At 40.6% G+C, this 16,952-nt stretch overlaps 1 protein-coding gene across 1 annotated transcript in view; it reads right to left on the minus strand.

The window, feature by feature from the left end:
- clasp1a (cytoplasmic linker associated protein 1a) overlaps positions 1-16,952 on the minus strand; it is an 80,566-nt gene that overhangs the window by 31,605 nt on the left and 32,009 nt on the right. Inside the window, 5 exon segments of the mRNA XM_051072566.1 lie at positions 347-492; positions 617-709; positions 1,482-1,555; positions 2,714-2,854; positions 16,731-16,801. Coding sequence (XP_050928523.1) covers positions 347-492; positions 617-709; positions 1,482-1,555; positions 2,714-2,854; positions 16,731-16,801 — 525 coding nt within the window.

A 16,952-nucleotide genomic window follows, 5' to 3' on the forward strand; every position in this document is an offset into this window, starting at 1 on the left:
TCCCATATTAGCACTTGCAAATCAAGGATACAGACAGGCAAACCATGTAAAACTGGAGACTCCTTGATTTACCTGATTCATTATCATCTTTACCAGAATTTACCATCACAATACCAGAATTTAATTTTGGAACACAGTGAGTAAAAGGGAACTAGAAACGTCATCTCTACTGCTTCCTTCCTTTATGATTTGTGTGCAAATGATGAAATGAAAATAGGTAATTATCTAGCAAATTGTTATATTTTTATTCTTTGTTAGGCTAAAGGGACTTTATTCTATTCTTTATTCCCAAAAACATTTAGAGATCTGGGCAGGACAGAACATCCTCCTCAGCTTGAGATCTTACCCCAGTGTGATGCAGGCCTCGCGGACCACCTGGGAGCGCAGATCTTTAGCTGACAGCTTGAGGGGAGCCTCCAGGAGACGCAGCTGCTGAGAGAAACCCTCGTACTCAGTGGCCCCGGCCAACATGAGCGAACGCACCTTCTTCAGCTGTAGAGGAACAAGAAAGAAGAGGAGACTGAGACACAGGGATATTTTGGTAAATAATCACTTAATTCCTGCACTTGCATATATATATGGGTGAAAGAGCATAATTTGGTTTCTGGAGTCTTACCGCCACCACTCGGTGCTCCCAGTCATGTTTGTCATCAGACAGCACTTCCCTGATCTTGGTCAGCTGGTCCTCTAGCTCCCTGTTGGAGTAGATCTAGACAAAGAAAAACATTAAGAAAGACATAGAATGATCAATCAACATCTGTAATGTTTAAGATTCTCACTCTGTGCACAGCAGTACTTTGAGCTAAATGCTAATGTTGACATGCAAGAAGAAAAAAAATTGACAATGCTAACATGCTGATGGTCATAATTATTGTGTTTGCCATGTTCACCATCTTAGTTTAGAGTCAGTTGCTAACCCTCATATCATAACACAGAGAGAGAACAGCTGAGGCTCAGGCTACTAGGACTGTCTTTAGTTTTCCTGGTATATAGTCATAAGCCAAAGATTAAAATTTTAACGGGCTGATGACACTACATGAAAATTTGTGGAATTGCAGCAGTCAGTGGGATTCACCCCAGTGGGGAACAGTGGCACATTGAATATCTGTACTAAATTTTGTGGCAATCTGTCCAATAATTGTTGAAATATTTCCATAAAAACCATACATGTCAACCTCATGATGACACTAGATGAAAAGTCAGGGGATCATGAAAACCAGTAGGATTTATCCTCTGGGCACCATGAATGAAAGAACATTTTATGGCAATGCATCCATCCATAGTTGTTGAGATATCTCAGTCTGGACTTAAGTGGTGTACCATCCAACCGACCAATGGAAGTTACCATTCCTAGAGCCATGCAAATAACATGACTAAGCAACAAAGCACCATAAGACTAAGCTGAAACATATTTCCATAGAAAACAAAGAGAGATTTTTCAAGAGTGTATTTTGACATTGACAACATTGGGCTCAATATACCTGGGCTGCGGGCACATCTTCAAAGGCTTTGATGAAATCCTCTTCATCAACAGCACCAGCTCCTGCTTCTTTACCTTTAGAGAGAATGTGAAAGGTACTGCAAATGAGATTCAGCGGTGCTTCAACATTTTAACGAATGACCTCAGCAGCATGAAAGGCATAGCTCTTTATCTATAGTGAAAGTGATACTTGTAGTACTGGCAAATTTACTATAACTGATGTTGAAAGCAGTCAAGTACAGTACACACTCACAGAGCACTTCATTAAAGACACCTGAACACCTGCTTATTTGTGCTGTTATCAAATCAGCTAAACATGAGGCATCGGTGCAATGCATAAAATCATGCAGATGCACTCTGGGTTAATGCTCACATTAAACATCGGAATGTGGAAAGAATGTGATCTCAGTGACTGTGGCGTGATTGTTGTTGCCAGATGGGCTGGTTTGAGTATTTTTGAAACTGCTGATGTCCTTAGGTTTTCACACGCAACATTTTCAGTTGCAGAGTTTAGTCACATAGGTGTGGAAAAGAAAAAACATCCGGTGAGCAACAGTTCTGTGGACAGAAACACCTTGTTGATGAGAACGGTCAAAGGTGAACACCCCAGACAGGTTGGAGCTGACAGAAAGGTTACAGTAACTCAGATAACCACTCTTTAAAACTGTGGTGGAAACTGGAGGTGGATGGACTACAACAGCAGAGGACCACGTCGGGGTCCAGTCCTGTTAGCCAAGAAGAGAACTCTGAGGCTAGACACAGGATCATAAAAACTGGACCGTTGAAGGCGCTTTACAACTGTGCTGCAAAGACCTAGTCTGGTATGGTGAGTCTTGATTTCTGCTGAGGTGTAGGGGCGTGGTGATATAAGGGTGTGGGAAATGTTTCCTTCGCACACTTTGGGTCCCTTAATACCAATCAATCATGGTTTGAATGCCACAACCTATCTGAGTATAGTTGTTGACCATGTGCATCCCTTTGTGGCCACAATTTACCCTTTAATGGCTACTTCCAGCATGATAATGCACCACATCAGCAGAAATGATGTGATGCAATCATGTCTACATGGGCCAGAATTTCAAAGGAATATTTCCAACATTTTGTGGAATCCATGCCACGGGCTGTTTTATGAGCAAAGGAAGGTTCTATTACTAGTATGGTGTTCCTAATAAAGTGCTTGGTCAGTGTATATTACACTTCGTTGTTTCTTAACAGACCATAACCATCCCTCACCTGTGGCCTTAGCTGTGGTGGCTGAGCTGGGTCTTCTAACAGAGCTCATTACAGTCCTCCTGCCACTGGAGGGTGCTTTTGAGGACGATGAGGAGGAGGACCGGCCTCCATCCACTGAGTCCTCATCCTCAAAGTTCTTATCTGAAACAGAAGCAGAGAAAAAGAAATTTAGAGGGTAATAGGGTAATGGTGAGTACAAATGTTATTCACATGATAACTGCATGAGATATTTCATATAAAGAACAATAAATCATTAATCGCTCATTATTCAGAGATACATCGCTTCCCTGAGGGGTCACACAGTGTTGTTCCTGACTAGCATTATGTCCCATGGTGAAATGCATCATCATTCTTCTTTAACTACTCTGTCTACAGTAAGACCTGAGTCATCTCTGTATTGTAGGACCTCTGCCCACCACGGGGGAGAGTGCAACACAGTCTGTCTGTCTGTCAGGTTGTGTGTATGTATCCATTCACCCTTTATCTATCCATCCATCTGACTTTAATCTGGTTTGACAGCCATGCATGGATACATGGCCCCCTGTCACCTGCCCAACGTGACTATTCACACGAGGGATTAGCCCTGGGCTGATATGACCGTGCTGGGTGGTTGCTGCCAGCTGAGACACGACGACAACAGGAATGTTTGCAGCTTAAATCACTGTCTATCTCCTTTAATAGTATTGATTTTAAAAACAATCTATCCATCTGTTTATCTGAAAGAATATGTTCTTATAAACAGGCTTACAACTAAGTGATATAAGTGGGAAAAAAAACTGAAAAAATGATCAGGCTCACACACAAAAACCAGCTCTCTAAATGTCCCTGCTGCCAAGATGATCACCATGACACTGCATCTATGACAGGCAGACATAGAAATACAAAAAAGATGAAGGACAGGGAAAAACGGCAACAGGTTGAGAGAGAGAGGATAAGGTGGAAAGGAGGAAAGCCTCGAGACGGCACAGGCAGAGAAAGATGAGAAGCACAAATACCAAGAAAGATAGGGAGCAATGCCGAGTCATGAGAGAAAGGAGAAGAGAAATAGGAGATAAAAGGCATCGTTCTTACGAGCGCAGATTTTCTTGCACACCAGCTTCCTCAGCATGTCTCTGCTGCACCCTCTAATACGGTCTCCCTTTTTCATCAGGCATCTCTGTCCAAAGGGTGTGTGTGTGTGTGTGTCTGTATGTGTGTTTAGGTATGTGTGTGTGTGTGTGTGTGTGTGTTGTTCTACATGTGCCTGTGTTGCACGCTGGGCTCTGACAAAGTGCCAGACTAACCGCCCCTTAAACCCTCCTCTCTCTGAGTTCAGTTATCAGTGTGTGTGTGCTGATGTACGAGCGTGTGTGTGTGTGTGTGTGTCACAGTACCATCGTGATGTTTTTGGTGTGTAGACGGTCTTGTGGTGAAAAGAGGGAGGGGTCTATTGTTGTGAGATCAGCTTTTTAGTGCTTTCCGATACATACAGTCATTGGAATAGACACACTCTTACAACACCAACAATAGCAGCAGCAGAAACAAAATAAGAGGATATTATTGCTCTGCATTAAAGCAATATTAGCACTGTAGCTCAGAATTAAATCAAAACACAAAGACAGAGATCATGAACAATAGGCTTTAGCATTATACAGCATATGGCATGAAATATTCTGCCATGTAAGTGCAAAAATCCTTGGTTTAGGTGGAAATCTATAGCTACCAACCCCTAAACGTATGCTCTTAAAATTCAAATCAAAGCTTAGAGAAAATATGAAAACTGTGTTACACCACAGATTCTCCATCCCCTGCACATCCATACAGGTGTTGCCAATTCCTACGGTGATTAAACCTGAAGCTGTGCTGGGAATAAAATAATGCTACCAAACTCTGTGCACTAATAACGGTGAGTGGCTCTCTAAAACACAATAGGCACAAGGCTGGATAGAGCCAGTTGGGTGTGGTTTATACTGTAGTTCAATTGGTACGCAAAAGTTTCATAATGACAACAATCACCTGTGGCTGAATGCACAACACCAGAAACATGAAACTGAAGAAGCTAAATGGAATTCATTTTATTCTATAAGATATATCTATCTATATCTTATTCTATGTCTAATCTGAAAAAAGCCCATTCATTTTCAAGGGAACCTTATCAAAACTGCTTGTTTACTGTATATATTAAATCTACATATTGGTCTGACTACAAAAATCTGTTATCAGTCAGGATATTGTTTAAAATGTGTCAAATTCATATGGGCACTATGATAATCCAGTATAGTGGTGCAGTCTTGGTGAGAAAGTTTTTGCTAAACAGTGCAGAGTACATCATAAAAACCAAGAATGCAACTGGCTGGGTACCAAAAGTGTTTGGCGCCACAACCCCACAGCCATGCCATGCCACTTTCACCAATGAGACTGCTTGGCTTGAGCAACCCCTTCACACCTTAAACTGCTTAACTACTTCCAGCAGTTCTGTGCAGCACACAATTAAACGCACAAGCCAGCTGGCCTTACGAGCCTATAAACACTTGTCAGCTGCAGCTGACATTTTTTCTCCTCCTAAAAACAGTATGATACAAGGAACACAGGGAATTTTGTTTAACTTTCAATCACACTGTAGCTCTATTGGAATAGACTTCAACATGACCACCTGTTATCAGACCTAAAGGCAGGCTTTGCCAAACGTCCTCCATTTTGTTTAAGGCAAACTATAAAAAGTAAACATTCCAAAAAAGATATATGAGCTCACCCTGCCTGATCCCCACTTCTATGTAAAGGCTAATAGCTTGAGCACCCTTAACAGAAAACACAGCACCCTGCGACACTAAGTATTGATCACAGCTGTCAGAGTGGCTGTTCTTACCAATGCTGACACAAATGTTGGGGTGATTTATCTATGCGTCAGGGGAGCAATTAGAGCTGCGTGCTTTTTAACAATTCAACACAGGTACAGGCAAACACATGAGGACACACATACAGAGGACTGTCTGCTGCAGCCTGAGGCAGGTCATTAGTGTTGTCTGATGGTACAGGGAGTGGTGACAGTAGCAGTGATTCAACAGGCCTCCTGACATCACCACTTCCTTTCTGTAAAGGTCTGATCACTGATAACTCGTCTACGGAGAGGGTATGGGTGAAGTCAGCAGCTTAGTGTGTCTGATCTATTTCCTTTATGAGATGTATCTATGCATCTATGACAGGTCTTTTATGATATACAGAAAATATTCACACTCTCATCTCATATAAGCTATAGACTGGACACAGTAAGCTGCTGACTTCATTTAGACTCTCTGTAGAGCAGTTATCACGATCAAACCTTTCAGAGAGGCAGTGGTGATGGCAGGGGACCTTACGCTGACCACACCCAATTCCAAATGCCGGGGTGTCCAATACAATCAGATACACAGGAACTATTCAGGGACTGAGATGCAGGAGAAGCACAGAACCAGCAAAGTTGCTGTTGACGTTCGGATGGCTTCCAGTGATTTTTTGTGCTGTGTCGACCAACCTCTGGAGAGCTGCCCTGTCTGCCTCTGAACAGTTTCCACACCATGCCAGGATGGAGTAGGTCAGTACGCTCTCTATTGAGCAGTGATAATTTTATTTCAGCAGGAGGTCACTGGAAATACATTTCTTTTATAAGAAAGACCTGGAACAGGCTCACTTCAAAACCTGATCACAGTGACTGACTACTTGACCAAAATCATCACCTGAGTCCAAGTGAATATTTGTACCAAATTTGAAGAGATTACCTCAAGGTGTTGACTGAGACATTACATTCACAAGAATGAGACTGACAGACCTATGGACGGACAACTCAAAAACATAATGGTAACTGGTAAAAAATAAAGCGGCATGCTGGCTAAACAACAGCAATGTGTTTTATCTTGCATCCTGGACATTTTTAAAGGATTCACTCCAATATCACAATGATTTGCCTCCTCCATACTGAGCAGACTCTGCAGGCTTGCTTTTAGACTCTGGTGTTGATCAGAGGGAAAAATCTAACATGGTACAAGTAATGACTTCTTTACCACATACAGTGGCCTTGATAGCCCATAATGCAATGCAGGAATGCATAAAAGGTGTAGGGGGGTAGATTGATAAAAAGGCAGGAATACCAAAGACACAATGCCTTGAATGCATTGTATGTTGCAAACTGATGATATATAACTCTGTGATTGTGTGTCTAAAGATGAATAATTCCTTCAAGTGCATATTTATGGCAGCTGCCTGCAAGTCTGGTATCTTGAATCATTTACCTGTCCGTCATGAGAGCCCTTCTGGCCTATTGACTACTACCTCCTTGCCATGTCATGTTATCGACAACTGTGTCAAGTAAGACAAAGGAGGATTCAGGCAACCATGTGCAAAATGAAACGAAAACTGGCTTAATGTAAAACTTTGTTTCTGGGAGAAAGATTGATAACAACAATAATAATAAATATAATAAATAAAACTTCTATGACATTGACCTTCCAACCACTAATTAAGATTTGTCGGCAGATCATTGTAAACAACATAATCTCAAACACTGACTCATTACATACACAGTCATATGTCAAATTCAGGAGTCAAGGACGTGCTACATTTTATGTCCACTAGGTGTCAGGATACATTGTGAACTGAAACACAATAAAACACATTGAAGTACTCAAAGTTGCTGAAATTGCATTGGCATTAGCAGAGTCACCAGTAATCTGTCTCTGAACCACAGATTTATATAATAGAGAGGATTTTCTCTCCCCTCGCTGTACTCTTTAGAAAAAGAATAAAAGCCCAAAGGCATGAGGGATTAAGAGAAAGTTCTGGAAAGTTAAGTTCTTAGAATCGGGGAGTCAAATCTGACAGGATGGGGTGAGACAGAGGAAGGGGGTTTCTCTCATGCAGTCCAGCTTTTATTGCCTTCTCCTTTTAACCTTTTCTCTCCCTTTAGCTTTTTCTTTCCCCCTGATCTATCTATCTATCTATCTATCTATCTATCTATCTATCTATCTATCTCTGAAGTCTCTTTTCTGTCACTCTCTCCCAGTTCCACTCGACCTTTTGGTTCTTCCTGGAGCTAAGGGGAAACTAACGGGGTTTCCATCAGGCTCACACAGGCGATGGTTTAGCCTAGCACCCTGTGGCGTTATATAAGAGACAGATGACTGGTGATCAGCGTTATGTCATAACAGAGATGTCTTGTTTTGCTGACAAAGTAGAGAGGCTGCCAGTGGGGCAGAAAATTAACCTTCTGCCTTCAAGTTATGGATTAATCAAACCACATATTTACCAGCCTCTGAATAGTTTGCTTTGCGTTGTCTCTCAGTCAAATAAACCACTGGAGTTTTGCTCCCTAATAAATCTTGCCTCTAACCGGGGAACTGAGCTCTTGCTCTCTTGAAACATTGCCTTGACAACCACGTAGGGGAGCTGCTTGTTTCAGTGCCAGTTCTGACAGTATATTGTGGCTGCTGCTAATGGTGTTTGTATTTTTGGTGTGTTATTTGCTATTCACACTTCAATGCAGATGCACTTATAAAACCTTTATCCTCTGGTCTTTGGCTTTATGTTATGACGCTTGTCTGATCTCAGTCAGTCAGTCAGTTTGTTTACTCTCATTCCACATGAAAATCATAGCCACAGGATGAATACTGCTTTAACTGTTTTAAAAGCCCAACACTCCTCTTTAGCCTGTAATCCTGAACAAATTCAAAAATGCAAACTATCTGCTAATTTTTTTTTTGCGGCTAAAAAAAAAAAAAAAAAAAGAGAGAGAGACAAGCAAGAACATATTTTATAGGGAAGTGCTGAATGTCACAGCAAAGCATCTGTACCCGTGTGATATGTAATACTTCAGCACCTTTGCTGTTGATCAACACTACGTCAAAAGTATCCTTCGACAACCTTATTTATCTGGCCATCTAAAACTAAAAACTGGATGTTATCCATCACAGTGAAACAATATGAATACATTCATACAGAGAACTGCCAATTCTGAATATGGTGCGCTAGTTTTAGCAGCAACATGGATTATATCACAGTAATGACAGGTGATTTTTCTTTCATCATTACTGCACACTTTTTAAAAATCAAACCATTTGTCCTTTAGCCTATAAAATGTCAAGGCCCCCCACCCTCTGACCATCCAATGTCAGTTAATGGCTTCTAATTGCTAATTTGGCAGAAAAACAATCTAAAAGCCAAAGAGATTAAATTAATAGTGACTAAAAACAGGTGAAACAGAAGCTGAAACCCAGCAATGTTTGGCATTATCACTTGATACATGTCTTACAAGATTAACTGATTATCAAAACTGTGAATCTCCTTGTCAATTGACTTAATGTTTCAGTACCAGATAAAAACTTCAACCATTCAGTCTGTTTTTAACCACAGATGGAACTAGTGCTTTCCACCAAGTCTTATCACACAGTGTCAGCCTGCATATGAAAAAATGGAAGAATGTTTCAAACATAAAAGAGAAGAAAAAACACCATCCATGTGGGAGCGATGTCATCACAGCACAGCAGAGAGAAACACATTATTGTAGCCTGGACAATGAGTTGGCTGTCCCACTCAGACTTTACAATCAACTGAAGAAATACAGAACAGAAGCAGAGAAGTAACTTACTTCACAGTAACACTACCAGGCTAACTGCTAATTTTCTTCTTGACTGTGCTGATTCCTAAACCACATGTGAATTTACATGAATGAAACCAGGCTGGATCTGCTACTGCTTTTTATCTGTGGGATTTAGGCAAATTCCTTAATCTGTTAGAATATTTGCTTTTTGGTACAGTGTCATAAAACCTAGGTGTACCGAGCCTTGAGTCAGCCATCTTCATGACCTGTGACCGCTAACACTAAAGTAGATCCTCTAAAGCTAAAATATAACTGACATCTATTTTATTTTATTTTTTGGTATGTTGGTGTTATGTTTTATAAATGTTGCTGGAGAAACATAGAGCAGACGGTATCAGCCATTGAGAGTTCAGGAATTCCTATAAAAAAAATTCAAAAGACAGGTTTGTAAAATCATGCAACATTTTCTTTTATATGCAGATGACACGCTTGTATTTATCAACCTACTCATACCAAAGATATCAGGATATATATTTATATTTGTTCTTAACTTGTTGTTGCTCAGTGGCTGTTTGTCGGCAAAGCCACTGAAACAGCTGCATCTACTTCAATAACATGCAATGTGTTCACGGCAAAACAAGGCAGAGTTGTACTTGTGGTTTTTACTTTTTCACCATGCTGCCACAAGTGCTGTTGATTGGCTTGTGAGAACCATTTAATGAAAATCGGTGCCAATCTAGTCCTCTATACACAAAGTTCGTCATTAAATCATCACCCTCTTCAGTGCAGTGTCACTGGGCTTCACTGATTTTCGATTGAATGTGGAAAATTCACACAATCACAAAGCTCGTAAGAGAGGGTAAACACTGAGGCTGTTTTTCATACCAACTTGTACAGATATTCAGTGTAGTTGGCAGAGATAACCCTTCCCTGTGTCCTGGCAGAGGGGCCACTGCTACAGCGGTCTCTTATTATGTCCATCAAAGACTCCCTTTAACCCCCAGAGGCACATGGACAGAGGGCCTCTTGCCCATTTCACTTGGCAGAGTGCATATGGGAGACAATCACATCATTCAGAGGGTTGGCCAGAATTTATACTCTCATCTTGTCTCTTTCCATCTCTCTCTGTCTGTGTTGCATGTTACCTCCACCACAAGTCCCCCCAAAAGAGGGGGTATCTGCATTTCTTGATGTTCAAGAGAATTTCAGTGATATATTACACTTAAGAAGTTAAACCACTGAGGTGATTGATGATGAATACATTCACATCTTTCTCTGTTGGCCTGCCTCCACCTAACACACTGATGGTATTAAAGGATAAGGCCAGATAAAGGCTACATTTTTATTATTTTGTTACCAAATCCCATAGTAAGAGCTAATTCCAAGCTAACAATGACTGTATCTTACTAACAAGAACTGAGTGTGTGTGTGTATTCAAAGCCAGGTATATCCTACTCGTCTGCGCCATAGAATTCCACTGTTGCCTGAAAACTATTTTAAACCATCATCGCATCAGTGAGCCACAGTGTTGGACATATTCCTTTATCACCATGAGCACATTTACCGCAGATTATTTAGACTCAATCCCGCACACGCCATCCTTCCAGAAATACTCACTAGCCAGTGATCTCTATCAATTAATGTACATTAACCAACAGATGGAAAAATATTTCCCAGCAAATGAACTATGTCCTCCCATTTGAATAACATTTGCTAAAAACTACAGTGCCCATCTGTTTATGGAATATACTGGGCCTTTAAAAAAATTAAAATAAAATTATGTATTTGAGAGGTACTTTTCAAAGGTTTAAGTCTTCAGGAGGAACTTGTGGGCTTGGGATGAGGAGGTCAGAAGGTATTGAAAAATGGACTTAAAACATAGATGGTTTTGATGTTTTCATTACATCTGCTGACAATAATAAAAATACAGTGTGACAAGCCTCGTCTCTTGTCCTTTAATATTAATTCAAAGTATACTTTCATCATCATCTCTATCATTTTATGGGATGTCGAGCAGTATGTTCACCAGCTCATCTTTGTCTGTCTGCTGTTTGGTGCTGAGGAGGTAGTGTGGGTTTTTATAACTTGTTGTTACCATTGCTTTCATTCTCTTTAAAATAAATAAATAAATAAATAAAAATAGCTGCAGCCAAAAATGACGTTATGAGAGCAGTGACAGTGAACCAAAATAGTAAAGGTGCAGACAGCTAAACAATGAGCTGAAACTTGGTATAAAGCTTTGTAAAGACGAGGTGGGCAGCAGATTCGGGGAGTAATTCCCTGTAGGTTCATCACTACAGCCAGCCTCTTTAAAATTGTTACCATTGCTTTCATTCATTCACATTTCACACATACCATACTTTAACCCAAATTTTTAAATGATGTATAAACATAATACAAGAAATAATGAGGTGCAAAAACAGTGCAAAATATCTATTTGAGCTTTCTATTTTCAAAATACTCTGACTTAAAAATAAAATCTGAATGCATTACATACGATGCAAAAAATTCCCAAATATAGAAAAGGTCTTTCTTTAGCTTCTTCAAGCCAGAGCCTCCTCCACATTTTCAAGCAGCCAATGGCAGTAGATACACAGGCATACGCACAAACACCCACACACAATCCATACACGCAGAAAAAATAAACACGTTAAGCTCTTTGCAAAGCTGTGCATTCACTGTGTGTGTGTGTGTGTGTTAGATGATCAAAGGACTTCCTTAGAAGAAGCATTCCCTCTTCTGTATTCATCCCTCCTTTCTCCTGCTCCCCCACCGGTGTTAATTATTCCTACATACTGCACACAAGCAGACACACACTTGCACACAGTGCTCAAGCACCCATGCAGACACAGTGGCACTCCCAAATCGGTGATACTAGCAAGACTCGCTGACACATGAAATGGGCATTGACAGTATTAAAATCCCAGGAACCAGGAAGCATGTCATTCCTCCTTTTATAGATGAATCAAAATGTCTATACATGAAAAGATTCGAGCGACTGGAGAGGTGTGCAATTACAATTACTGGGGCACACTTCAGGGCTGAAGGTGACCAGTGCAAATCTGCTCTGCTCTCAGTTTGCTGCTCATCACAACTCATCTCTGGTGGGGGGGGTTGAGACAGACTTGCAGTGTCCACACTGTTTATGTAACAGCAAAGCACTAGAATTGAGGACGGTGAAGGCAGCTCAAGCACACACAGACACACACAAACACATACAAAGCCTCGGGGATTCAGCCAATCACAAAGGCGTTCTGTGATTGTGTTGAAGAAACTGAGAACATGTTGGCTGGGTGTACCAGAGTTACAACAATCCACCCATTTGCTATAAATGGGCCCATACAGAACCAGACTGTGACAGCTAAAAAAAAGTAGTTCAACTTAAAAAACGAAGCCAGTTACAGCAATTAGAGCTCTGTGTACAACTAAATAAGACATACTTTTCAGAGTGATGCTATGTATAATTTTAGTGGCCAAGCTGATGGAAGTTTGAAAATGTCACCATGGGCTCTTTTTCAATATCTGATGTGATATTTTACAGACCGAACTATTCACCGATTAATCAAGACAATTCAGTAGATTGACTATAATAATAATAATAATCATCATCATCATCAGATGCCTTGCCTTAAGTGGAACTATAACCCTTTTAAGCGTCAGTACTGCCCCCAATATGCTGACCATGTACTGTAATCAGCACTGATGCAGCTCATACTGAGAGGTAAATTCATGTGTCTGTTTCAGATAGTGTAACAAATTCAGAAAAACGCCCTCTCTACAGTTAATAAAGATTTGAAAAGAAAAATGTTGAATACATTTCTCCCTGATTACTATTTAATTATTTAACTGTTTTATTCCCTTCTACACTTCTGACACCGGCATGAATAAGTAATCTAATAATACTCTATTCAGTGTGCTGTATTAGCCAATCAACTTAATGAAGTACTTGTTACTAAGATAAGATGTGTGCATTTTTAAGTTTGTAGCTGTACTGCATTATACTAAAAGGCTTATAATGAAGAATTATCTTAAAACAGCAGCTGATAACAACAAATTGACCAGTAAGAGGGCAAAGTTCAGACAGAATCACACATAGACAGTAAAAAAAGCAATTAAAAACAGATTTGACATTATTATATGTAATTCTTTTTTTATATTTCTATGACAATTCAGGAGTATTCCCATGAAACAGAAGGTCAAGTAATCCTAAATTAACCCGATTACATGAATAATGAGGGGATTAAAAGGACTGCATAACAAATAATGCAAATTATAGACAGTCATATGTAACAGTTAGCATGTTGACAGTAACTCTCTCAACTCTCATCATCTTGGTCAGCGCTGGACCGAGATGAAACAAGCATCTGGATGCTTTAGGCAAGCTGTCGTTCAAGGTGCTGAGAGGAGATCGAAGGCGAGACACAGCAGAGATAAACAAGAGGCATGAAGTGTTAACATTTCACTACTGTGGAAAGACTGCTGCAGCAACACAGCAAAAACAATCACCATTCAGTGAAGGCAATGCTTGGCGGCAACGCTTCTATGGCTTAAGGTATCAACGAGAGGGTCAAAGTCAAGATATGGTTCGCAGCAGGAAAAAGAAACGGTGCAGGGGGAAAAAAAAATTACATAAGAGAGTTAAAACTGTTATTTTCTCTTCATCGAACAGACGCTCTGTCACCAGTCCATGTGCAGGGAGCTGGATAATCTATATGCTGTTTAAATCTGTATGATACATGTGTGTGATCTGACCTTAAGAGAAAGCTTGTTCTATTTCCAGTCTTACCTTCTCCAGCTGTCATGGTGCAAAGCTGCCCTCAGCACTGAAGCAAGAGAGGAATGATGCTACGCAGCTGATAGCTCGGCTCTCCCTCTCCCTCTCCCTCTCTCTCTCTCTCCCTCTGCCCTGTATCTCTTACCCACTGCTTACCTCTTAGTGCGTGCTACAGAAATGGCTGCTTTATTTTGCTCTGTATCCTGCCTTCCCTGGCTCTCTTCTATCTGCCCCTCTACAATCTCTCCACTCTCTACCCCTACATCTTCTCCCTCCCTTCCCCTTCCTCCTCCTTATCTGTGCGACAACAGCACAGCAAAGCTGCTCCCTCTGCCTCTATCTCTCTAATAAGTAGATCTGCTTACCAGGATTGTGTCAAAACCTTCACTATCAAAATCGCTTACAAAAGAAGAAGATCACTGTGGGGGTTTTTCTTACAGTGTGTGAATACAGATGTCCACATACATTTGGTCATATGGTGCGACTTTCAACATTAACTCATGACTTTTACTGTACACGATCCCTCCTTTTTCTCCTTCAGTACTTGTCTCTTCTCTGTGCTATGAGTTTATTTTGGAGCTGTTAGCACAACTGTCAGACTAAGCTGCAGGCCTGTAGGTGTGACAGCGCAGCTCATTCCCCGTCCACATTAACGCCAAACGTTCTTCTCAGCTCTGAGGCAAACAGATTTAAATTAAAATGAGCCATCATCCGCAGTCACAGAATCAATTTCAGTGCGGCCGTGAAAGAGGGACATCAAGCCAAGCAGCTGGATGTGATGAATATGACGCCTGACGATCTAATAAATGCGAAAATTAGTCATGTTTTCATATTCCTCTCAGCTTTTGGAATGAAAACAAAATTAAAGCAACCAGAAATGACTGGAAGGGACTGCATTTTTAATTACAACACCTTATAAAGCAGCTTAGGAGCAGATTCTTAGACTTGTGTTATATACTGAAAGACAAAGAAAGAAAAAGTAATTTTTTTCACTAGATAATTTATTGGATTTTTTTTTTTTTTTGCACTGAGCATATATTAGGCCAAAAAATGTTCACAGACAGTTACAGAATTGCCTTAAAGGGGTACTCCAATTATTTAGTGTTGCTACTTGAATAAAGCTCCAAAGACACTAGATTCTACATTTCCCATATTGCAATTCAGCAGGGTCTTTTGTAAGATTCTTCCTGACTGGTTAATGTCAATGTCTTTTAGCTCCACACCCCCAGTCCCAAACACAGGCTCTCCGTTAAAATTTGTTGTCTCTAAGCCCAAGATTAAATTACCCCAATGACATCATCAGGGTATTTTCACGTCTTTAAAAAGCTCCTTTCAGAGACACACAAGACATTACACAACTGTTCACAGGCTGAGTAGTGCTCTTTGTGAAATCTGTCATTACAGTGTCACCATGCAAAATCTGTGGAGTGCACCTTTAATGTGGCCATAGGAGGTCTGTCACGGTCAGATCAAAATATGTTGTTAAAATAAACTGCAGATAAAAACAGATGGAAGCAGAATGAACGTTCTTTCTGAAGTACAGTCTAAGCCAGAAAAACAATCCTGCTCACATAAAAATTTAATTAATTTAGCTGTTCAGGTCAAAGCTTTGCCCTGACAAACAGCTGACCTATGTCACAAAGTGTTTCTCAGTGTTGTGTGAAAGAATGGTGTGATTAATTAAAGGAAAACTCTAGTATTTCTGAACCTTGGCTTTATTTTAGCTAGGAGGGAGACATTCTAGACTGTTTTGAAATGCTGAGCACTGTCTGACCATATTCTCCTTGGCTCAGCTGTTCTCCCTGTAAATGAACTGGGACAACGTCAGCAGTAAGGGCAAGTCCACCTGCACAGAGGCTGCACTCTACTCTCTACTAACACATACAGCCCTCAGAAGTGGACAAATGTAGAACACACGTCTGCCTTTTTATTGTAAATGTGTCTCTTTTCTGTTCTGTCTATTTTAATAGATGTATACAGTTTAGGGGGATGCCTCTGGAGGTCTGTTTTGGTCTTTTGGCTCCACAGATGGGACATCTGAAAGCTCCAGTGGATGCCAACCTCCTGTGGAGAAAACTCATTCACTCTAGGTCCTGTCTGTCCCTGCGACCCATCCTGGCACACACTCGATATGGAAAATACACCGCCAAGTGGAGTGTGACGTAAAGACGAGTGGTGATACAGGAGAGAAATAGCTAGCTAAAAAAGGTAGGGATGATTTGATGTAAATGAAGAATACTGCTTCACTGATCATTAGGAAAATTCTGCTGTCAAAGATAGTTCTTGAATTTCATCCTGCACCACAAGACAAACAACCACCGAGCTGCTCCAGATTCACAAAACTGCTCTCAGTTCATGCTGAGACAACAAAAGCCCTAATTTCCACAGTGCGTATGCTCACCCTGCTCTCTATTTCCCACTGTGCTCATTGTTAGTGGGGAGGATAACAACAAAAACAATGACGTGAGCAACAGCCAGATAACTACCCTGCAGTGAAATTTTTTTATCCATATTTTGCCGGCTGGAAGACTATTTCTGGATGAGATGAACAAATGTTTGATTTTAAAGTGCGGATATATTTTGTTGATGAATGATCTGGATACCACATAAGATACAAGGGCAATCGTTTAAGTCAAAAGACAAACAGAAGCTAGAACAGCGAGTTGAAATAATGATGCACAGAGGGGAGCACTCACCTGAGCCAGAGGATGAGATCATGTTCCCAGATCTTTGGACTTCATCAAATTTGCTGAAGATTACATTCAACCTATAAAAACAAATGGAGAGAGAGAAGATTTTTGAAAAAGTGATGATCGATTAAGTAGAAAGGATATGAAATAAAAGGGGTGTAAATGCAAATAAAACTCAGAAAACTGAAGCAGATAGCAAGATGGACGGTCAAATAAACCCTGGACCTG

The sequence above is a fragment of the Lates calcarifer genome, linkage group LG1 (genome assembly GCF_001640805.2).
Source record: "Lates calcarifer isolate ASB-BC8 linkage group LG1, TLL_Latcal_v3, whole genome shotgun sequence".
Lineage (NCBI taxonomy): Eukaryota > Metazoa > Chordata > Actinopteri > Centropomidae > Lates > Lates calcarifer.